Genomic DNA, 25,296 nt, shown 5'->3' on the forward strand with positions numbered 1-25,296 from the left:
CATGCCTCCTGTTTTTGTGCAAGATGGTTTTAATTAGTACATTGTGTGTTACGCTAAAGTATAGATGTATGCTGATGTTTCCAGATCAACAGTCTCATAGATCTCACACAGACATCATCACACATGTTCTGGCTCTGTCCATCCTTATAAAACTTTTGGATAGGAGTCTCCGACACATTATAAGAATTAATTGGGGAAAAATTTGAGCCAAACTGCGTTGTTTGGAGTCCTGACAATTCTTTTCCTCATTGCCTTCCCTATCTACTGTTACCCTGGCCTGTGCTATCAGACTTGAGAACAATACTGATTTATTGCAAAATATCAACTCCTCTGTCTTATTCCCAATTAACTTGTACGTTTTTTTTCAATAAATTGCCAAAGATAAGACTCTCATTAGGGATTCTTCTAATACATTTGGAAAAATATGGGGCCCTTTTCTCCAGCTGGCTAAGAGGGTAAATTTCTTATCCACTTTGGATTGATGTGGCTTTCTTGGTTTGGCTGGACGGTAAGAAGAAAAAGCCTTTATTATCATCACTCATACATTACAGCACACAGGAATTATTTTCTTCACATTTCCCAGCTGAGGAAATCAGGGTCAGAGCTCAGGGGTGGCTATGAAGCAGTGCCCCTGGAGCAGGGAGGGTTAAGGCCTTTCTCAATTACCCGGCAGTGACAGTGTGGCAGTGCTGGGGCTTGAAATCCAAACTTCCGATCAACAACCCAGAGCCTTAACCACTTGAGCTACCACTTCCCCACTTGAGCTACAACCCACTTGAGCTACCACTGCCCCACATCTTCTTTGGTGTAGAATAGATGATGGTCTGTTACAGACACACTCGAATATGAGCTAACAGAAGTTTGTTGTTGTTGTTTATAATTCTATACACAGTATCTATAAAGTGGTAGATGGGACGTTGTTAAGACATTGGCCTAATGATTGGAAGGTTGTAAATACAAATCCCAGGTCGACCAATCTGCTGTTTTTGAGCCCTTGAGCAAGGCCCTTAACCCCCAATTGTTTAGTTGTAATTAAAATGAGATAAATGTAATAATCTCAGGATAATGGTGTCTGCCTAGTGCCACATACACTTACACATGTTGTGTTGACAAATTGTTGTTGTTGAAAACAAACTAAACAAACTACAAAATTCCATAATCACAGACATAAAAATGGTGTCATTATCAAGGTGCTAGTCGATCAGTGGTTAAAGATTTGCCTTGAATTTTTTCCCCAGAGCTTGTGTTTGGACCTGACGTCAGATGTGTAATTTTTCTGCTAGACTTTTCTGCTAGACTGTGTATTTACTTTCGAAGATGTTTGGATTGAAACCATCTGCCAAATGAATAAAGCAGACGGTAAACCACACAGACAGATGTTAACTGGAAAGAGAACAGGATGGTGAAAGACGGTGCAATGACAAACCCGACTTCATTAGATGCGTTATAAATGGGCGCGGGTTCCGATTAATGTACGTTGTAAACGTGCAACAAACAGAGGAAATTCTTTTAACAGTTGCTTGTCTTCTGAGCAACATGAGTTATAACATCATTTATAACAATTTATAACATCATCCACAAAATATGTCCCAGGAATGTACAGAGAAACTGTTTTAGCAGAGATATCATTAAAGAATGTTTAAACTTAAATCTCAGGCTAGGATTCATTTTAGTACTGATTACTACAGAGTCAAGACTACTCAGTACACAGACAGTAAACATACTGACCTTATGACAAGTCCGGCAATTTCATCAATCCCGCTAAAGCTTTAAAGTGTATGTTTATATTAAGTAATACAGTGCAACTATCTGCTTTCATATTTCATCCTGACAAAATGTGGACATGGACTACAACAGGTGGGTATTTTTAGGTGTCCAAGCAACAAAGTGGACACTGAAGCGAACATGCGGAAAGAATTTCTGTCCAGTGTCCAGTCTTCATCCTAAGTGGACATGGAATAAACCAGAATGGATTTTTAGGGGTCCAAGCACCAAAGTGGACACCGAAGTAGATGTGTGAAAAAAGTGTCCATGCTAATTGGACATGGACTTAAATTTAAGGGTTTTTTTTTAGGGGTCCAAGCACCAAAGTGGACATGTGTCCAACATAAGTGGAGATGGACTAAATTAGAACAGTTATTTTAGGGGTCCAAGCACCAAAGTGGACATGTGAAAAAACTGTCCATGCTAATTGGACACTGACTAAAACTTGATAAGTTTTTAGGGGCCCAAGCACTAAAGTGGACATGTGAACAAAGTGGCCAACATAAGTGGTGAAAGACAAAAATTTAATGCTTTTTTTAGAGGTCCAAGTGGACACGTGAAAAAAATGCCCATGCTAAGAGGACATGGACTAAAACTTAATGTTTTTTATGGATCCAAGTACCAAAGTGAACATCAAAGTACACATTTGGACAAATTCTTCATTGGAAGTGGACATAGATTAAAACAGAATTGTTTTTTTTATGGGTCCAAGCACCAAATTTGCAAATATGGTGGACAAGCGTAACATCTTATGTACCCAAACTCTTTGGCTACGCACTCAAACATATGTACTTTCTCTACATAAAAATAGTAAATATATTTTACTTACATGGACATGTGGACAACAGAATGGGTTTTTAGGGGTCCAAGCAGCAAAGTAGACACCGAAGTAGATATGTGGACAAAGTCTTCATCCTAAGTGGACATTGACTATGACCACCACATGCCGATCAGCAAGGTGGAGCCTAATTTACTCAACACTCGACACTCATGATTGGTTGCACGGATTCACATGAAGCTTGGACATATATCTAAATTGACCAGAACATGTTTTTTTTTCAGCTCGTTTATTTGTTTGTTTGTTATATGTTTATTTAATTGAGTTATTTCGGTCTGTTTATACCAGTGAAATTTAGTCACAATTACTAAGGATGAATAAATAAACAATGCTGCTGCTTACCATCCATTTCGAATCGTATTTTGTTGAACGGATCCATCAAGGATGGATTTTTTTTGTTTCAGGTTCATGTGAAACGAATCAGAACCACATTAAAACCCAATCAAATCAAACAGGTTCTTAAACCTTTTTCTTTACCCGAGGTTCAGTCATTGCAACAGGACTCAACAAACAATCTCAGCTCTGTTTTTTTCTTTCTCTTTTTTTTTGGACCGCAAGAGGCTTTTACTGGAATTGAATAATGGGTCTGTACAGCTGTGTGTCTTGGAGGACATCAGTAAAAAACAGAACAAAAAAATGTCCATTGTATTGAATATACAACTCTGATGGACAGCATATCTGATTGCACACAATCAAAATATTTACAAATTTCAGAAGAGACCCATGTGAGTCACAAACACACACGAGAGAGAGAGAGAGAGAGAGAGAGAGAGAGAGAGAGAGGGGAACAGTGGGATTTTCCCCTATGTTTGGGGAACACCGCTCTGTTTTTAAACACACTGACTCAGCAGTTTTCCAGCGTTTTTCGTAGCGAGAGATTCAAGATGACATTTACAAGCGAATCTTCAGTCATATTGTGGTAAGAAGCACACAGTAAATTGTTTGCATATGGTATGGGAACAGCTCTGCCGCATTAACCCAGCCATTATTTTATTTTATTTTTTATTTACTTTTATTAAAATCCACCGAGAATCTAAGATGTCTGAGCTGGGACTTTCCGGGATGACCACCAAACTCGAAATATAAAGGATTTTGAATACACAGCAGTGCCAAAAGTTTGTGCGCCACTGCCTATCACACCCTCATGTTCCTGATGAACATCTCACGCCAGATCGAATCTCCCTTTCATACTCATCTCTTCTCAGAAGGCTTTCCATTAGATGTTGGAATATGGCTGTGGAGTTGGGTTTGGAGTTCATTCATTCATTCATTCATTTACAAGAGCAGCAGACTCTGATGTTGGGATGTTGAGGAGACTCCAGGTCCAGTTCATCTCAGTGGGACTGAGTCAGAGTCAGGGCTCTGTTTAGGACACTCAAGATCTTCCATGTTCTTTAACCTTCATGTCCACACCATGTCTTCATGGAGCTTCTTTGCTTTCGTCACAGGAGCATTGTCATGCATTGAACCAATGTAGAGAATCTGTTGTCGAGTATGAAGCAGATGATGGACGAACTGTGCTCAGACATTTTCAATAACTCCATCATCTCAGAAGTTGTTAAGAGCAGCATTAAGCATTAAGAGCAGAATCATTTGAGAGCAGATTACTTTCACACTACTGTACTATTGTTGCAGACATGGCTAACGATCATGATTGCACAGGACACTCGAGATCTCCCGCTTTCTCCAACCTTCTGAAGCAGTGTTTGAGCTTCTCAGTCTTATTGCAGAAATTCTGGTTCAGAACCACATAAGGGCATGAAGGTCAGGGCGCACATACTTTTGCTTTGAACGGCATGTTAAAAAGAAAGTGAAAAATATGGTTAAAGCAAGGTAAAAAAAAATCCACAGGAGGCCATGAACTGAAAGGCTCCTTAGAGATGTTGTGTGTGTGTGTGTATGTGATACTTCTTATGAAAGGGCCAAGCCCAAAGCAAGCCATCAAGTTTCTGGTCCAAGACATAACAACTAAACAAAGGAAAGTCCTGTGATATCAGAGAAGATTTCTTATTTAGAAGCTGGAAGCACGGGGATCTGCTGGAGCCTATCCCAGCGCATATTGGGCGAAAGGCAGGGGTTCACCCTGGACAGGTCACCAGTCCATCACAGGGCCACATATAGAGAGACAACCACACACATTCACACTCACTCCTATGGGCAATTTAGAATCACCAATCAACCTAATGGTTTTGGACCAATGTTTTTGGACTGTGGGAGGAAACCGGAGAACCCAGAGTAAACCCACGCAGGCACTGGGAGAACATGCTGTGAGAAAACAATGTTAACCACTAAGCCACCATGCTGCCCGCTTTCTTTCTTTATTTTATCTTTATCTTTCGTTATTCAGAGGGGTGGTGGTAGCTCAAGTGGTTCAAGCCTAAACAGGGCCAAGCTACCACCGTTGGGGCCTTGAGCAAGGCCCTTAACCCCACCTGCTCCAGGGCGCTGCATCATGGCTGACCCTGCACTCTGACCCCAACCCCCAAGGATGGGATAGGTGAAGAAAGAATTTCACTGTGCAGTAATGTATATATGACAAATAAATGCTACTACTCATTTTAGCGCTGACTCCATGTTCAGGTCTGGCTTCCTCTGAAGTCTTGCAAAAAGGTTTATTTACGTTTTCCCAGGTTTAAACAGTGTAAGGCTTGTGCTTCTGTTCATCTCAGCAAATGTTTTTTGTTCTGTGGTTGATGAAAATGTGTAAAAAAAAAAAAAAACAGAATTTTGCTAGGTGAGGCGAAGTGACGAAGCGGTGAAGCGGTGAGGAAGCCCATGTTTATGATACACACTATTATTACTACAGATTTAATTTGAAATACAAACCCATGCTGAAACATTACTCTCGATGCAGTGTGAGCAGGAACATTTTGACACATGGAGCTCTGTATGTTCATGAGGCAAAAAAATAAAAAAAAATCTGCCTCTCGAACAGAAGGTAGAGTGTTATTTTATATATTTCCATTGCATGTCTTTTGGGAATGACAAGAATCTGAAGAGGCTTCTGAGAATTTGGGTTTTTTTTGTAACATACAGCATTTTGTCTCATGACTGAAAAGAAAAAGGGATGTTGACGTTTTCTGACGTCTTTTCCGTTCCGTTTGACGCACTCGAGAGGTCACGGACGCGAGAAATGCAGAACAAACGCAATAGCACAGATGGACACAAAAAAATAAATATGATTTCAAATAATAATAATAATAATAATAATAATAATAATAATAATACATTATTACAAAGGTGAAGTCCGGTCGCGAGTCCGTTTCAGTTCATTTGCACTTTTTTTTCAGCCACATCACATTTCCAGGGATTTTTTTTCTTGTCTTTTCTTTTCTTTTTTTTCATTAAAAAACCACAGACCTGTACATTTCATTTCACACACACACACACACACAGCTCTTCTCCAAAAGTCTTTAAGACATACGTGTATTTTCTGCTGGTTAAAAATAAAACAAAAAAACAAAACCCGATGTGTATTCGATGGCTTTTCAGTTTCAGAACACTGCGTCCAAACTTTGAGGGAATCCGTGCAGCATCTGTTTATCTCCAGAATGTCTTTGTACAATCTTGTATAGAATCCAGCTCTATACACACACACACACACAAACATATTCTTATGTTTGTTAACATCACTAGCAACAAGCACAGGGTAAATAACACACGCTAGATTGTTTCGTATTGGTCGTTCTCACTGGAAATCATTCATCAGACTGAATCTTTTCTCATGTCGCTGATGTTCTGCACTTCACCCGAGACCTTGTGTCGTGACATGTCAGTAACGGTCATGTGCCGAGAACTCTACAATATAATCGGTGTGATTTTCAACACACAGTAAGATAAAAATCAATGTAATCTGACTTAACAGTTTACCTAACTAGGGAGTCTTTATAGAGATGAGTGAGGGGGCATGGCTGAAAGGATGTCTGCAAAGATGTGTCAGGGGGCATGGCCAAGAGGATGGCTTCAGATTGAGGAAGGGGTGTGGCCAAGAGGATGGCTTCAGATAGTTAAGGGGACGTGGCCAAAAGGATGGCTTTATATAGCTAAAGGGGTGTGACCAAGAAGGACCCTGCAGACAGCTGAGGGGGTGTGTGCAAGAGGAAGGTTGCAATAGCTGAGGGGGTGTGGGCAAGAGGATGGTATTAGATAGCTATGGGGATGTGGCCAAAAAGACACCTGCAGACAGCTGGGGAGGTGTAGCCAAAAGGAATCCTGCAGATAGCCAAAAAGGTGTGGCCAAAAGAAAGCCTGCAGATAGCTGAGGGGGTGTGGTCAAAAGGATGGCTTTCGATAGCCTAGGGGGGTGGGACCAAGAAGAAACCTGCAGACAGCTGAGGGGGTGTGGCCAAGAGGGAGCCTGCAATAGTTGCGGAGGTGTAGCCTGCAGACAGTTGAGGGGGTGTGGCCAAAAGTAAGTCTGCAGTTAACTGAGGGGGCATGGTCATGTGGATGTGGATAGCTAAGGGGGTGTGCCAAGAAGAAACTCTCAGACAGTTGAGGAGGTATGGCCAAGAAGAAGTCTGCAATAGCTGAGGAGGTGTGGCCAAGAAGAAACCTGCAGATAGCTGAGGGGGTGTGGCCAAGAAGAAGCCTGCAGATAGCTGAGGGGGTGTGGCCAAGAGGGAGCCTGCAGATAGCTAAAGGGTTGTGGCCAAGAGGAAGCCTGCAATAGCTGAGGGGGTGTGGCCAAGAGGAAGCCTGCAATAGCTGAGGGGGTGTGGCCAAGAAGAAGTCTGCAGATAGCTGAGGGGGTGTGGCCAAAACGGAGCCTGCAGATCACTAAGGGGGTATGGTCATGTGGATGGCTTTAGATAGCTTGGGGGTGTGACCAAGAAGAAACTTGCAGACAGTTGAGGAAGTGTGGCCAAGAGGAAGTGTGCAATAGCTGAGGGGGTGTGGCCAAGAAGAAGCCTGCAGATAGCTGGGGGGTGTGGTCAAGAGGATGGCTTAAGATAGGTAAGGGGGTGTGACCAAGAGGAAGCCTGCAGATAGGTGAGGTCTGACCAAGAGGGTGGCTTTAGAGAGGTGGATGGGTTTCTGCAGAAAGGTAAGTGAGGGGGTGTGGCCAGCATAATGGCTTCAGAAAGGTGCATATGGTGGTTCAAAGATTTTTGCTTCATAAAATTACAATTTTAGGATTTTTGACTGGAATGTAAGTTAATAATCTTTTTAATAAAAATGTTTTGGATTATATTTTATTTTGTGTTCATTTAGATTAATTTCTGTGGTAAAAATCATAAAAAATTATGATCACGATGCATCGGCACATGACGTCGTAACACCGAGAGCGAAGGTATGTGTGAACCTCCGGGGCTAAAAATCAAGAGTGTAGAGTGGTAGTTCAGAGGGAAAGTTTAGACTGGGAAAATAAAGAAATAATCTCGGTTTCCGTGGTGAAAAATCCTCTTCTGCTTGAAGCACTTCATACGAAATGACGTTTTTTTTATTGTTGTAAAATCATTCAGCCATTTAAAGTCATGTATATAACGGGAGTTCATCACTGGGTGTGTAGCAACAATCCCAGAAAGCAAAATCAGATCTGTACGTCAGAGGTGTGATTCACTTCAGATGTGTTTCTATGGATATGCTCATATTTACGTCACTGACATTCAGCTTGAGCTGAGGGGGAGGAACCTGGGCCAGAGAGCGCTGCCTGAAGGAAGATGTCTCATAATATTTGGGTTGGAAACAGTTCAGCTCACATTAGCGTGGCCATCAGCACAAGATCTTTCGCTCGCTTCTTACGGCTCGGTTCTGCCGAACGGGTGGCAGGGGATACTGTCTGATGACAAACAGGGAGATTACACAAGTCACGATGTAGCCACGCTGTTTGCTAGTAATAAAGCAAAAAAATAACAAACACTTTCTAATGACCGCTACGGCTAAAACGATTCCAAACAACCGCAGGATGACTCAATCGTCTGGAACATTATTTCATTTCAGCAGTTTTTTTCAATGAGAGCGAAACGTTGGCTATAAACCTGTTTAATGGTGGCTCGATCAACACGCTGATCAATTTTATTACATGTTTACACGATAAACCCAAAATATTTACCATGACTGAAAGCAGGGACGTGGCACCAGAGCATGTTTCCGGCAAGGAAATAGAAAAAATGGGGTGGGGTTTTGCAGAGGGGTCAGTCCAAAACTGTCAATCACTCCAGATTAACGACTCTCGAGGTCTGAGTGTTGGACAGATTCAGACACTGGCTTTAGCGAACACCTTTTAACCTTTTTCGCTGGTTTAACCGGCAAACTCAGCTCCCTAGTATTAGCATGTGTTAGCTTCAGCTTCCTAATGATGTCAATTCCTATTCAGAAATGGTTAGATTTCCAGGAGCACACACAAGAGAGCAGGGGATCAAAGGTCAAGCTACTGGACAGAGATGCGAGCATTAGCTTCTGAAGGAGATTCTTCTGAAACCTTTCTCCTGGGTGCACTTACTTTTGCATTTCGTATGAAATTAAGCCTTAGAGATGATTGTATCTGGGTGTAAGCATTGGCATTTTTGTACATAACTTCTTCAAAACTGTCTTAAGAGAGCCAACAACTGGACTGAAATGTTAGCATTAGCTCCAAGCATTAGCGGGTGACAAAGTAAAGCTCACATTTCCTCATATATATATATATATATTTTTTTTTTTTTTCCATCCATGGCATCAGAAATGGTGCGGTGATCCCACGCTGACTAAACTGAGTTTAGCTTCTAGCGCCAGGTGAGCAATCTTTATCTTATCAATGTGAGCCTCCTTTCACGCTTTTGTACATAGCATAAACACGGGAAGTAACAAGTTGAAACAGATTAGTCACTGCACTGAGACATTATCTTCAGTTCTAAGTGCAAGCCTTCGTTCTTTGAAAATGACGTAGTGTCAGATCCTAGAGCTCATTAGCATGCTTCGTAGCGTATGTGGCACCGTTGCGGCGATGACGTTAGCGTTAGCTCCATGAGAAAGGGTCAAAAATGTACAGCATCTTGTTTGATTCTCACGGCCATCTCCCCACATTTTAGCGCTTTGCACATACAACAGCGAGAGACAGAGCGATAAAACCTTGAAAGTTTCTTCCGCTTCGCGTTCTTAAGCGGGTTTAACTTAATGATCCACCGGACTGAGATGTTAGCTGGATGTCTTGGAAATGTGAAGCGTCTTTTCCGCTGTCTGGCGCAGACGCGCTTCCTGTCACGCCTTGAAGACGTTAGCGGCGGGTGCTAAAGCGAGCTGGCCGTTGGACGGTGCAGAGCATTGCTCCTCCTCCAGCAGGACGCCGGGCTCGGCGTGCGGGATGCTGTCGTGGTAGCTGCTGAAGCTGATGTTGTCCTCCTTCAGCTCGATGGTCCAGAACGGAGCGTTGAGCTTGCGGTTGCGGTACTCGCGATACGTGTACACGGCGCCCACGAAGCCCATGAGCAGCACCAGCAGGACGATGATCACGGCTAGTACGATGACGTTGAACTGCGTCCACGAGACCACAGCGAGCGCAGAGGCCGTGCTGTTGCTAGCTGTGGGGTCTCCGGAGCCGGACTGGAGGGGTGGGGCTTTGCTAGGGGACGAGGTGAAGAGGAGGGACGATGGAGGTGCAGAGGTGGAGCCCTGCGGGCTGGTGGTGATGGAAGTTCTTGTGGGATTCGGGAATGTCCTCGAGGCTGAAAGATGAGAAGGTAAATAATTACGACTTCTCAAAAATAAGTATTAATGAGAAACTCACAGCTTTTTTCTGGATTAAATTAAATATTTACTTTGAGATTATATTAATATTTACAGCAGGATGTAGTGCAATGAACTCCACACTGGATAGTTTTTATTTCAGCAAACATTTCCAGTAACTTCATATGCTAACATTGGCGACAATGTGCCTTTTAAAATGAAACATTTGGATGGATTGGTCTGATATAAATATTAAGCAGACTCACCACAGCTTTGCTTCAGGTTTCATTGCCAAACTAAACTGGTAAACCTCCACAGATCTGTTTTCCTTGAAATATGTTTGAAACCCAATGATTGCGGACAGATGCAATGCTAGTCGAGGACCCTGTGGTTCTGGAGCTGAAGACTTTAACCACAGACCACTTCAGATAATTCAGAAGAAGCTCTTGTAATCTGAAAATGTTTTGCGAACACCGCCCGCCTGTCACCTCCCACTTGTTACCGCCCGCCTCTCTTTTTAATCAGGTTCCTGATAAAAATTAAAAAAAGAAGCTGAGATGCTTCCAAGAAAGTATCAGATAGTTCCTAAAATAAAGCTGAATACTCATCATCTCATGACTTTAAGTCCAGATTTATTTTCCCTTGAATCCAGTGATGATACTTGATGAGTCAGGAGGGTTAGGATGGTGGGGATTTCACAAGACTTAATCCAGCATTAAGCCAATAGCATGATGATGAATTTTTATGCCGTAAATCAGGTTACGTTGTCTCTGTCCTATTACATTTGAAATGAGAAATATTTTTTCAGTCGGTAAAATGAGAGTGCATTAATGTTTATCAGAAAAAAAAATTCTGCTGGCCGACTGTTTCGATCGAACTCAGTTCAACAGTCTCCTCCAAAAGTATCAGAACAGGAAGGCCGACACTGTTGTTTTTCTAAAGACCTTCATGTTTGAGAAGAACAGAAGAACGTGAAAAGATTTTCAGACTTCGATTTTCCTGATATTTGGATTTGAACATTCAAAACGTGGAAGCTTTTATTTTGAGCACATCCCTCTGGATAGCGTTTCTTGTCGCCCAGATGTGTTCTGTTTAAACTACTCTAGGTTTGAGGTTTCATGTCTTGTTTTTATCTCAAACCGAAAGATCTTGTGTAGAGCACAAATCAAAGAACTGGCCTTGCTGTTCTGATACTTTTGCAGGACACCGTATGCACATTTTTTATTCAAAAAATCTCTTCAACAATCCAAGCTGATACGTCTACAGCTCATCTAGCAATATTCCGTGAATCATATCCAGCTTTGTAAAACATTGAGAGAATTTCATAATACGATACTAAAACATCTGCATTGAAAAAACCCAGACCTCAGGTATCCATGATGTTGTAAGCTTGTGCTTAACCAACAATTTTAATAATTCAGATGTACTGACAAATGTTTCTGTAGTTTTTTACATAAGCGTCGATTAACACTTCATGGTGGAAAGCTGAAAATGAAACGATGAGCAAAATGATGACTAACCCGTTTCGAGATAATGTCATCAGCACGGATACGCACTCCTGCAGACGCACAATAACTCTTTCTTCTTTTACAGGGCACCGAGGAAGTAGTGGTAATTTAGGGCAATTATGTACAATTTACTAAAATTTACAGACCTTTTCAAGCCTGTGATGCAACATGAATCCGTTTCGGGGATGTTGACTCAATTGGAATTTAAGGAGGAAGGAGGTAGATAACATCAAAATATTCTTGACTCATTTATGCCTCTATTGGTAAAGGATGCTGTGTTGGATTTACAAATAATTTCACTCGTATCCAGTTATATAATTGAGTCATGTGTCATCTGCGCGTGTTTCTCAGTGTCCACTTTCCTTTTTTGCTCTGAAAGCATTAAGTGTTAAGGATCCTGACCTTTGCCTCTTCCTGACGTTTTTGGCTGCACACCAGTACACACTCGCTCATAAATAACTGCTTCCAGCACTCGGCTCTCATTGTTTACTGTTTCCCAGTGGTCACGTCTTTTTATATTCGCTCTGTTACAGGAAAAGACTTGTATCCAAAAATACAAAGGCGTCATTTGTATGGTTCCCTGAGTTATTGTCACATTTCTGAATGCTCTAACTTCAAATCGAGTCATGAAACCAAGTCAGGCATTCTTCGTCTTCCTGTAAATGAGCGTTGCGTAGATATCAACATAAACACTTTTTTTTTAAAGTATAAAATAGTTTTTTGTCAATATTAGCGTGATCTAAAGCTCGAGTATTCACTTAAACACCCGGCAGAGTTTCATACATTTATCATTAGACGGGAAGCTAATAAATGGCCACTCAGGTGAATCTGTTCATCAGACCAGAAGAGTCAGAGTGGGTGTGGTCTAATATGCAAATGAGCTCAAATGATTGACAGGTCTATATGAGAACAAAAATTATAACAAAAGATAAAATATGAACACAGAGTCAGTGTCAGGAACAGCTGGACAGTTCCCTGCCAGGCCCAGAGAGGGCGCTGGCAGGTGACCCTTGGAAGCCTGCTTCTTTGTGTGTCTTTTGTTACACCCTTCCTATTGTTCCTATCCTGATTGTGTTACCTGTATCCCATTAGCCCTAATGTCTACCCCTATAAATAGGGATCCTTGCGTTTGTGTCCTGGTCCATGATTGTTATCTGTACCGTGGTTTCTGTTGGAGTTTTGTTTGCTAGGTTCCATGTCCAAGCTAAGGTCTAGGTTTTGTTTTTGTTTTGTTTAGTTAACCACGCCATGTCTTGTGTTACGTTTGTTTCCCTATGTCGCGTCTTAAATGTAATAAAAGCAGTGCTTCGCTGAATCCTGCGCATGGGTCTCATTACACCGTGTGCTGGCGTGCGCGCACACACCACGGGCGTAATGGGTTCGAGCCCCGCATAAGGCGGGGGTCCCAGACGCCCGTGGTGCGTGTGCGCACGCCAGCACACGGTGTAATGAGACCCATGCGCAGGATTCAGCGACCCTAGGCGTAACAAAAGACACACAAAGAAGCAGGCTTCCAAGGTTCACCTGCCAGCGCCCTCTCTGGGCCTGGCAGGGAACTGTCCAGCTGTTCCTGACATAACCCCCTCCTCTAAGGCGCAGCTCCCGAAGTGCCCAACCTCCGCCTAGGGGACGCCTCAGGAGTAGGCAGAAGATGTAGTTCATAGAGGGGAGATGCAAGGCCTGATGTAGTTCATAAATGCAGTCTACGGCGATGCCCCAGGTCCCAGGGGTAAGTTGACATCCGGCCCTGGAAAGAAACGGGAGGGAAGCGTCTTCCACCTGTGGTGCCGAGTGACGTCCTCCACGGAAACTCCATCGCGGAGCGGCGTCCCCGGCTGACAAGGTGGTGGAAGCCCGCCTCCAGTGGGACCGATAAAAAGGGGGTGCCCCCCATGGCCTGAAGTCGAGTGATGTCCTCCTTGTAAATTCCCTGAGGGAGCGACGTCCTCGACCATAACGAAGATGGGGACACCTCCCTGGGGAAACGGGGAAAAGGATCCGCCGGATGCCATCCACCGGTTGTCCAGGGCTCTAGCCAGCAGACTGCAAATCCTTACCGAAGACAGGAACTAGCTGGGAATCCCGCTGGGTCTCAGAGATGGTCCATGATTCTGTAACGTCTGGGACCCCCGCCCTATGCAGGGTGATGACGCCCGTGGTGTGTGCGCGCACGCCAGCACACGGTGTAATGAGACCCATGCGCAGGATTCAGCAAAGCACTGCTTTTATTACATTTAAGACGCGACATAGGGAAACAAACGTAACACAAGACATGGTTAACTAAACTAAATAAAACCTAGACCTTAGCTTGGACATGGAACCTAGCAAACAAAACCCCAACAGAAACCACGGTACAGATAACAATCATGGACCAGGACACAAACGCAAGGATCCCTATTTATAGGGGTAGACATTAGGGCTAATGGGATACAGGTGACACAATCAGGATAGGAACAATAGGAAGGGCGTAACAAAAGACACACAAAGAAGCAGGCTTCCAAGGGTCACCTGCCAGCGCCCTCTCTGGGCCTGGCAGGGAACTGTCCAGCTGTTCCTGACAGTCAGGGTTAATCTCCATGTGGTATGCGCAGAATTGCTAATGCTAGTTTTCTTGAATTCGCTACTTTTCTGTCATTCACTGTTCACAAAATTTTCTGCTTGTCTGCTTGCAACGTTTAAAGTTTGTCGTTATCCGGTCACTTTAGCGCCACGCGCTGGGTTCATGTCATTTGCTTTGTTTCCCTGTCATTTCTGAGTTTAGTCTGGTTCACTAGTTCCCTATAAACTGCTAGTTTCCTGCAATTGCTGGTTTCTTGTTAACCCCATTTTAGTGTTGTTTGCTAGTTCAGTATGAATTGCTAGTTTGCTGTCATTTACTAGTACTTGTTAACCCCAGTTTAGTGTTGTTTGCTAGTTTCTTGTTAATGACTAGTTTAGTGTTGTTTCCTAGTTTCCTGTAAACTGCTAGTTTCCTGCATTTGCTAGTTACTTGTTAAACCCTTGTTTAGTGTTGTTTCCTAGTTTCCTGCATTTGCTCGTTTCTTGTTACTCCCTAGTTTAATGTTTGCTAGTTTCCTGGAAACTGCTAGTTTCCTACATTTGCTAGTTTCTTGTTAAATCCTAGTTTAGTGTCATTTGCTAGTTTTCTGTAAATTTCAAGTTTTCTGTTGTTTGATAGTTTCTCATTAATCAAGAAAGTGTACACTTGGTGGGTTTTTTTTGGTAATTTGTAATTAATCTGCAGGCACACACACACACACACACACACACACACCTCTCAGTGTGCAGTTGTGGGCGCGCGCATCTCCAGTGTATCCAGAGGCACAGAGCTCACAGTGTGTTCCAGCGGTGTGGTTGGCACACAGGAGGCAGCGCCCGCTCTCCGGAAGGCAGATCCTGGGCGCTGAGCGTGGATCGGCGTTCCCATTACACTCGCAGCGCACACACTCGCTTCCCACTTTATAAAAGCCGTCTATACACACTTCACATGTAGGTGGAGCAAAGCCAGGCTTACACTCATCACAAGCAGCGTGACCGCTGCTGGAGTCTGTTAATAAAATTACACACGCGCACACACACACACACACACACACACACAGCAAATAAATAAACAACAGACGTTTTACTTGGCATATCCTACAGGAGAAATAGTGCTGTGTGTGTGTGTGTGTGTGTGTGTCACTGGTACAGCTGAAAGGTTTGTCTTGTGAGCTGAAAGCATTAACACCAGCTGTAGTGTGCGACAGTAAAACAAGCTTTATTTTCCACTCTGGTGTTTCTTCCATTTCTGAATAATTCTTACTAGTTACAACTAAAAAATTCTAGTGTTGACGCCCTGCATAAACACGGTTCATGTTCCAACTCAGTAAAAGGTCAGGAATTTGTGTGTGTGTGTGTGTGTGTGTGTGTGTGTGTTTGTGGCTAAGTGTGCGTTCTTCACACCTGTCGGCGGTGAAGCTGGGCACAGTGGCCTGTGAGAAAGTTTGTGGCCTGTGGGTCTGTTCATTCACATAAGCAAGCCCAGTAGGGGGCGACATTTCAGCATTCAAGATTTATTTACAACAAGAAAACATGTAAATATAAAGATGTAACAGTCTAGTAAAGGTGTAACAGTCAGAGGGAAAGGTGTAACAGTCAGATGTTTAGTGGAGCATGCACTTTGCAGTATTTTGTTAAAATGATGAGATACATTTTGTGGGTTTTTCTGTCTTCTTAACTTCCTATAGTTCATATCAGTAAGTGAGAAGATGACCTAGCTTGTTTTATTCCACAATATAACTATAACTATAAATGAGGATTAATAAATAAATAAACTGTAATTGTAGGAAAGACTGCTGTGTTAGGAGAGGAATAAAACGCTTCAGGACACAGTTATTGGAAACTAATTCAGTCACTTTGTAGCTCAATGTGAGTCTAAACCTCATCTTTTTCATGCACACTGTGTGCTAATCAGACTCCAATTGGATGAAAATGTAAACAATCTCAGATAGAAACACAGTAATTCTACTGAACGATCGGTGCGATAGATCTCTCTGACAGACGCCCGATAAACACGCGCCTGTAGGCTATACACACCCTGCAACCTTATGTACAAAAGAGCGTGATTACTCAGGAGCCGAGCTTTTGTTTCAAGTGCCGCGTGTTCGTATCAATCAGTCGTGCGACTCCGTTATCTATGTGTTTCTGTTTACTGCGTCGATAACTTCATTAAGCTGAAGCATTTCAATTCTTCTTTCTGTAATGTTACAGCTAACATAGAGCAGTGCAGCAACTGCTGAGGCTTCACGTCATTTCATTTATCCTCAATCCATGTTGTCTGAAAATCTTTCTGTATATTCTGTAACTTAAAAGCAATCAAGTTTATTAAGAGTTTCTGTGGGCGTGAGCGGGACTGATTAAAATTCCTGCATGAATGCATGGGAAAGGTCATAGTTTTCATGGAAATAAATGGGAATGGTTAACCTCCTACAACCTGGTGTCCACATACATGGACATCACATTTTTGGTTGTGTGCACCATAATACTTAATTCTTTGTAACTGGAACCTGTTGTACACAAAAGAAGTGGCTTCATGTTCAAAAATAATATCTGGTTATTATATTTATTGGTTCCTCCTAACCCCAAATAGGTAGAAGAAATCTAAAATCTAAGCTCAGGTCTTAGTTTACCTAAGAGTGGGCGGGACTAGGTAGAGTTTCTATGGCAGTGGGCGGGACTGGGTAAAGTTTCTATAGAAGTGGGCAGGACTGGATAAAGTTTTTATAGGAGTGGGCCTGATTGGGTAAAGTTTCTACAGGAGTGGCTGTAGCTGTGGCCCAGTAGCTGGGTAAAGTTTATGTAGAAGTGGGTGGGACTAGGTAAAGTTTCTATGACAGTGGGTGGGACTGGATAAAGTTTCTATAAGAGTAAAGTTTCTCTGGGAATAAATGGGAACGCTTAAAGTTTTGCTAGGAGTGGGCGGGACTGGGTAAAGTTTCTATGGCAGTGGGTGGGACTGAGTAAAGTTTATCAAGGAGTGGGCGAGACTGGGTAAAGTTTCTATAGGAGTGGGCGAGACTGGGTAAAGTTTCTATAGGAGTGGGCGGGACTGGGTAAAGTTTCTATAGGAGTGGGCGGGACTGGGTAAAGTTTCTTTGGCAGTGGGTGGGACTGAGTAAAGTTTACCTAGGAGTGGTCGGGACTGGGTAAAGTTTCTATAGGAGTGGGCGGGGCTGGGTAAAGTTTCTATAAAAGTGGGCGGGACTAGGTAAAGTTTCTATAGAGGTGGGTGGGACTGGGTAAAGTTACTATAAGAGTGGGCGGGACTGAGTAAAGTTTCTATAGATGTGGGCGGGACTGGGTAAAGTTTCTATAAGAGTGGGCTGGGCAGGACTGGGTAAAGTTTCTATAGAAGTGGGTGGGACTGGATAAAGTTTCTATAGAAGTGGGCGGGACTGGGTAAAGTTTCTATAGGAGTGGGCAGGACTGGGTAAAGTTTACATAGAAATGAGCGGGGCTTGGTAAAGTTTCTATGAAAGTGGGCAGGACTGGGTAAAGTTTTTATAGGAGTGGGCGGGACTGGGTAAACCTTCTACAGGAGCATTGGTCATTCTTTTCCCTGTAGTCACACGTGGAAGATGAACTGGATACAATGACCTGTTAGATTAGATTAGATTAGATTAGATTAGATGCATCACAGACAGTAAAAAATTTAATCTCTAAGAAAATCACACACTAACACTCTCCTCTGTTCATTCAGCCTTCATGAAATAAACTTTATATTTCAGCCACCAGGTGGCGCACTGACTCTACTCTACTGTGTCTCTCTCCACATTCCAGCTTTATATCAGGGGAGAGGAGAGGAGAGGAGAAGAGAAGAGAAGAGAAGACAAGAGAGGAGAGAAGAGAAGAGAAGAGAAGAGAAGAGAAGAGAAGAGGAGAGGAGAGGAGAGGAGAGGAGAGGAGAGGAGAGGAGAAGAGAAGAGAAGAGAGGAGAGGAGAGGAGAAGACAAGAGAGGAGAGGAGAAGACAAGAGAGGAGAGGAGAGGAGAGGAGAGGAGAGAAGAGAAGAGAAGAGAAGAGAAGAGAAGAGAAGAGAAGAGAAGAGAAGAGAAGAGGAGAGGAGAGGAGAGGAGAGGAGAGGAGAGGAGAGGAGAAGACGAGAGGAGAGAAGAGAAGAGAAGAGAAGAGAAGAGAAGAGAAGAGAAGAGAAGAGGAGAGGAGAGGAGAGGAGAGGAGAGGAGAAGAGAAGAGTTCTCTAACTGTCTTTTTTAACTAACTGAATCTCTGTCTGCCTTTCTCTGCCTTATGCCCCCCCTCTCTCTTTCTCTCTCTCCCTCTCTCTCTTGCCTTTTCATTCTCTGTCTATCCCACTATCTTCCTGCCTTGCCTCTGTGGCTCATCACATTTTTGTAAACCCACCCACACACACACACCCACACACTCACATTGATTTATATGATGTAACACAATGTGATTTGGCTCCACACACTCCTTAGTAAGAGTTAGACTATCTACACACACACACACATACACACACACATACACACACACATGCAGCTCAGTTGGAGTCAGTCTGAAATATTGATGACACTGGGGAACTGGGTGAGCGGGAAAGCTGACTGATCGTCTAACACACACACACACACACACACACACACACACTCTGAGCTCTGTTCTCATCAGGACTCTGCATAGCTCCTCCTTAATTTCCTACATCGATCTGTGTTACCATGACAACTCTTCACACCAACAGACAGGCAGCTGCCAGATTGTCTGCGGTGGTTCACTCCTCCTGCCATGTCTGTACACCCCCACCTTCATCATCACCATCATTTCCTTAATCATCAACTTCATCAATATCATCACCACCATCATCAACATCATCATCATCAAGATCATCTTTAGACTCCAGGCTGCACACACACTCTCCTCACACTCTCTCCATACATACTCCTTTCACACACACACACACACACACACACACTCCACCCACACACACTCTCCACAAACACACTCCCTTCACACACACACACACACACACACACACACTCTCCATACACACTCCCTTCACACACACACACACACACACTCTCCATACACACTCCCTTCACAAAAACTCCATACACACTCTCCACACACGCTGCCTTCACACACACACACACACTCTTCATACACACTCCCTTCACACAAACTCTCCATACACTCTCCACACACACTCCCTTCTCACGCACACACACTCTCCACAAACAAACCCTTAACACACACACACATTCTTCTCACACACTCTCCTCACATACACACTCCCTTCACATACACTCTCCTTACACACACACACTCCCTCCATACACTCTCCACACACACTCTCCATACACACTCTCATCATACACACACTCTCCATATACACTCCCTTCACATACACTCTCCTTACACACTCCCTTCACACACACACACACACACTCCCTCCATACACTCTCCACACACACTCTCCATACACACTCTCATCATACACACACTCTCCATATACACTCCCTTCACACACAGTCTCCTCTCACATACACACACACACACATTCTCCTCACATACACATTCTCCTCATATACACTCTTCTCACACTCTCCCTTCACACACAAACACACACACACACATTCTCCTCACATACACATTCTCCTCATATACACTCTACTCACACTCTCCCTTCACACACACACACACACACTAGAAATAACTGAATTGTCTTGTGATACACCAGTCAGTATACTTCCAGGAAGCTCTGCCCACATTCTCTACCCTGAGGTAATAAATCATTAAACGTGTGATTAAAAGTGAAACATCAGAATTACAGCCCGTGAAGCACTTCCACTATTTTCCCAGAATTCCTTTCAGCATGCCTCACCGAGGTGGCAGGTGCCTGTAGAGCTGTGGCTGGGACAGGGGCAGGGCAAACACTCATCCATCACACCTCCACCTGGGGCTCGGTAGTAGCGTGGTACACACTCCTCACAGTTGTGCCCCTGAGTGTTGTCCTGACAGTCCATACACACACCTGAGGGGGGGGGGTGTTAGAGAGAGAGAGAGAGGATATGTAAATAAGGTCCTGTGAAGAAATTTATTCTTTATAAAGAATCATAAATTTACACACACATGCTCACATGTCCACACACACACAAACACACACACACACAAACAGAATGATCTCCATTTCCAAGGTGACTTTCATGTTGTGGTAAATCATGCTGTGGTTGTGGGTCAGTCTATTTGCACTGACTCCGCCCTCTGTTTTGCATATTCATTAAGGCAGAAACAGAGAACACATGTTAGTTTGATGATATGACCTGAGCGGTTGAAGGTCAGTCTATTTGCATTGACTCCGCCCTCTGTTTTGCATATTCATTAAGGCAGAAGCACATGTTAGTGTGATGATATGACCCAAGTGTATGGACATGTGACACGATTTACAGCAAGCGACTCGTGAGCCAAGACATGGTGAGACCCAGGGGCATTGTGGGAAACTGGGGGAGGGGCAGGGAGGGCAGGATTATGAGTGAGGTGGGCAGTAAATCAGAACCAAGCTTCCATCTGCACTCACACACATATACACACACACACTGCAGAGAGAGACAGATGGACGGCTAGAGGGACACACATAGACATGCTGGTATGAACACATATGTATTCACTCACACACACACACACATACATACACAAGGACATGCTGGTATGAACATGGATGCAGATACACACACACACACACAAAGACATGCTGATATGTACACACACACACACACAGCTATAACTGAAATGTTCTCAGGATGTTAATTAAGTTTTCAGCAGGTGATATGAAGGTCACTGTGTAACGTTACTGTAATAACGTCTATGCAAAATGTTCTAAAAACATTTATAGTGTTAGTGTCACTCTGTCCAGTTATTCAGGCTTCTTTCATCACATCCTTCTGTCATACCGGTCATTTCATATGTACAACAGTTCCTGACTGTGTCCTCCTGGTGCTTTCCCATCTGTAGCTCTGCACAAAGTATTGGCACCCCTCTACTTCATATGGAACCACCATTAAAAAGACAGGATGTGGGTGCTGGTTTTCATAAAACATGAATATGCATGTGTGTGTGTGTGTGTGTGTGAGAATACATGTTCATAACAGCATGTCCATTTGTGTGTGTGTGTGTAAGAGACTAAGTAGCTATGAGTAAAGAAAGCAGCATGTAGGTTTAAAGGTGGCTTATAGAATACCACCAGATGGTGAGAGGTTGTTTGGGGCACTGACTGGATGGTGAGGGGTAAGAGGGTGTTTGGGGCACTGACCGGATGGTGAGAGGGTGAAAGGGTGTTTGGGGCACTGACCGGATTGCGAGAGGGTGACGGTGTTTGGGGCACTGACCAGATTGTGAGAGGTTAAAAGGGTGTTTGGGGTACTGACCAGATTGCGAGAGGGTGTTTGGGGCAATGACAGGATTGTGAGAGGGTGTTTGGGGCACTGACCAGATGGTGAGAGGTTAAAAGGGTGTTTGGGGTACTGACCAGATTGCGAGAGGGTGTTTGGGGCAATGACAGGATTGTGAGAGGGTGTTTGGGGCACTGACTGGATGGTGAGAGGTTAAAAGGGTGTTTGGGGTACTGACCAGATTGCGAGAGGGTGTTTGGGGCAATGACAGGATTGTGAGAGGGTGTTTGGGGCACTGACCAGATGGTGAGAGAGTGAGAGGGTGTTTGGGGCACTGATCAGATTGCGAGAGGGTGTTTGGGGCACTGACCGGATTGCGAGAGGGTGTTTGGGGCACTGACCAGATGGTGAGAGGGTATTTGGGGCACTGACCAGATTGCAAGAGGGTGTTTGGGGCACTGACCGGATTGTGAGAGGGTGAGAGGGTGTTTGGGGCACTGACCGGATTGCGAGAGGGTGTTTGGGGCAATGACAGGATTGTGAGAGGGTGTTTGGGGCACTGACCAGATGGTGAGAGAGTGAGAGGGTGTTTGGGGCACTGATCAGATTGCGAGAGGGTGTTTGGGGCACTGACCGGATTGTGAGAGGGTGTTTGGGGCACTGACCAGATGGTTAGAGGGTATTTGGGGCACTGACCAGATTGCAAGAGGGTGTTTGGGGCACTGACCGGATTGTGAGAGGGTGAGAGGGTGTTTGGGGCACTGACCGGATTGCGAGATGGTGTTTGGGTGTTTTGGGCACTGATCGGATTGTGAGAGGGTAAGAGGGTGTTTGGGGCACTGACCAGATTGCGAGAGGGTGTTTGGGGCACTGACTGGATGGTGAGGGGTAAGAGGGTGTTTGGGGCACTGACTGGATGGTGAGGGGTAAGAGGGTGTTTGGGGCACTGACTGGATGGTGAGGGGTAAGAGGGTGTTTGGGCACTGACTGGATGGTGAGGGGTAAGAGGGTGTTTGGGGCACTGACTGGATGGTGAGGGGTAAGAGGGTGTTTGGGGCACTGACTGGATGGTGAGGGGTAAGAGGGTGTTTGGGGCACTGACCGGATGGCGAGAGGGTGAGAGGGTGTTTGGGGCACTGACTGGATGGTGAGGGGTAAGAGGGTGTTTGGGGCACTGACCGGATGGCGAGAGGGTGAGAGGGTGTTTGGGGCACTGACCAGATGGTGAGAGGGTAAGAGGGTGTTTGGGGCACTGACCAGATTGCGAGAAGGTGAGAGGGTGTTTGGGGCACTGACCGGATGGTGAGAGGGTAAGAGGGTGTTTGGGGCACTGACCAGATTGCGAGAGGGTGAGAGGGTGTTTGGGGCACTGACTGGATGGTGAGAGGGTGTTTAGGGCACTGACCGGATGGCGAGAGGGTGAGAGGGTGTTTGGGGCACTGATCGGATTGTGAGAGGGTAAGAGGGTGTTTGGGGCACTGACCAGATTGCGAGAGGGTGTTTGGGGCACTGACTGGATGGTGAGGGGTAAGAGGGTGTTTGGGGCACTGACCAGATGGTGAGGGGTAAGAGGGTGTTTGGGGCACTGACCGGCTGGTGAGGGGTAAGAGGGTGTTTGGGGCACTGACTGGATGGTGAGAGGGTAAGAGGGTGTTTGGGGCACTGACTGGATGGTGAGAGGGTGTTTAGGGCACTGACCGGATGGCGAGAGGGTGAGAGGGTGTTTGGGGCACTGACTGGATGGTGAGGGGTAAGAGGGTGTTTGGGGCACTGACTGGATGGTGAGAGGGTAAGAGGGTGTTTGGGGCACTGACCGGATGGTGAGAGGGTAAGAGGGTGTTTGGGGCACTGACCGGATGGCGAGAGGGTGAGAGGGTGTTTAGGGCACTGACCGGATGGCGAGAGGGTAAGAGGGTGTTTGGGGCACTGACCAGATTGCGAGAGGGTGAGAGGGTGTTTGGGGCACTGACTGGATGGTGAGAGGGTGTTTAGGGCACTGACCGGATGGCGAGAGGGTGAGAGGGTGTTTGGGGCACTGACCGGATGGTGAGAGGGTGAGAGGGTGTTTGGGGATGGTGAGGGGTAAGAGGGTGTTTGGGGCACTGACCGGATGGTGAGAGGGTAAGAGGGTGTTTGGGGCACTGACCAGATTGCGAGAGGGTGAGAGGGTGTTTGGGGCACTGACCGGATGGTGAGGGGTGAGAGGGTGTTTGGGGCACTGACTGGATGGTGAGGGGTAAGAGGGTGTTTGGGGCACTGACCGGATGGCGAGAGGGTGAGAGGGTGTTTGGGGCACTGACCGGATGGTGAGAGGGTAAGAGGGTGTTTGGGGCACTGACCGGATGGTGAGAGGGTAAGAGGGTGTTTGGGGCACTGACCGGATGGCGAGAGGGTGAGAGGGTGAGAGGGTGTTTAGGGCACTGACCGGATGGCGAGAGGGTGAGAGGGTGTTTGGGGCACTGACCGGATGGCGAGAGGGTGAGAGGGTGTTTGGGGCACTGACCGGATGGTGAGAGGGTAAGAGGGTGTTTGGGGCACTGACCAGATGGTGAGGGGTAAGAGGGTGTTTGGGGCACTGACCGGCTGGTGAGGGGTAAGAGGGTGTTTGGGGCACTGACCGGATGGCGAGAGGGTGAGAGGGTGAGAGGGTGTTTGGGGCACTGACCGGATGGTGAGAGGGTAAGAGGGTGTTTGGGGCACTGACCGGATGGTGAGAGGGTAAGAGGGTGTTTGGGGCACTGACCAGATTGTGGGTGGCAGTAGGTGGAGTGTCCATTGCACTGACACGGCTGACACCCCGAGCTGCTGAAGTGGAAGAATCCCGGGTGGCAGTCGTCACACTTGGGGCCGTACACTCCCGTCTTACACACACACGTCCCCGAGCTATGAGAGGAGACAGAGAACATCATCACTATACACACACACACACACACACACAAACACACAAACACCACCTAGAACAAAAACATACCACAACTAACATTGCTACTACAACTTCTACTACTGACAGAACTATTACTACACTAATATTACTATTACTACTAGTACTATTACTACAGCTACTCTTTCAGTAACTATTAACAGTAATATTACTACAACTACTACTAGTAGTAGAATTCCTACTACTACTACAAGTAGTAATAGTAGTTCTACCTCTACAGCTACTAGTAATAGTAGTATTACCACAACTAGTACTCCTATTAATTATGCAACCTAATATCACTAGTATGACTATACAACTAATACTATTACTAATTATTATTAAACTTATGATTATTACTACAACCACAACTATTACTATTAGTATCACTACACTATTATTATTACTACTACTAGTACTATTACTACAACAGCAACTACTTCTTCAACAACTATTACTACTACTAGTATTATGACTATTAATAGTAATGTTACTACAACTACTACTATTACTGTGACTACAACAACTACTACTATTAGAATTACTACTACTAGTACTACTATTACTACTACTAGTAGTAGTAGCCCTACATCCACAACTACTACTCCCACTACTTATGCAAACACTACTACTACTAGTATCTCTACACTATTATTACTATTACTACTGGTACTATCACTACAACAACTACTCCTTCAATGACTATTACTACTACTAGCATTACAACTATTAGTAACATTA

General features: G+C 44.7%; 1 protein-coding gene across 2 annotated transcripts in view; it reads right to left on the reverse strand.

The window, feature by feature from the left end:
- Positions 1–5,298: 5,298 nt before the first annotated feature.
- si:ch211-158d24.2 (multiple epidermal growth factor-like domains protein 9) overlaps positions 5,299–25,296 on the reverse strand; it is a 34,939-nt gene continuing 14,941 nt past the window's right edge. Inside the window, exons 3-6 of one of the 2 annotated variants that reach the window (XM_058390291.1) lie at positions 24,379–24,518; positions 20,132–20,281; positions 15,032–15,304; positions 5,299–10,248 (exon numbers count right to left, since the gene is read on the reverse strand). In XM_058390291.1, coding sequence (XP_058246274.1) covers positions 9,785–10,248; positions 15,032–15,304; positions 20,132–20,281; positions 24,379–24,518 — 1,027 coding nt within the window. In that variant the 3' untranslated portion in view covers positions 5,299–9,784. The remainder of the gene's footprint in view (positions 10,249–15,031; positions 15,305–20,131; positions 20,282–24,378; positions 24,519–25,296) is intronic. The other variant, XM_058390292.1, reaches the window with a different exon arrangement.

Source organism: Hemibagrus wyckioides, linkage group LG05 (genome assembly GCF_019097595.1).
Source record: "Hemibagrus wyckioides isolate EC202008001 linkage group LG05, SWU_Hwy_1.0, whole genome shotgun sequence".
Taxonomy (NCBI): domain Eukaryota; kingdom Metazoa; phylum Chordata; class Actinopteri; order Siluriformes; family Bagridae; genus Hemibagrus; species Hemibagrus wyckioides.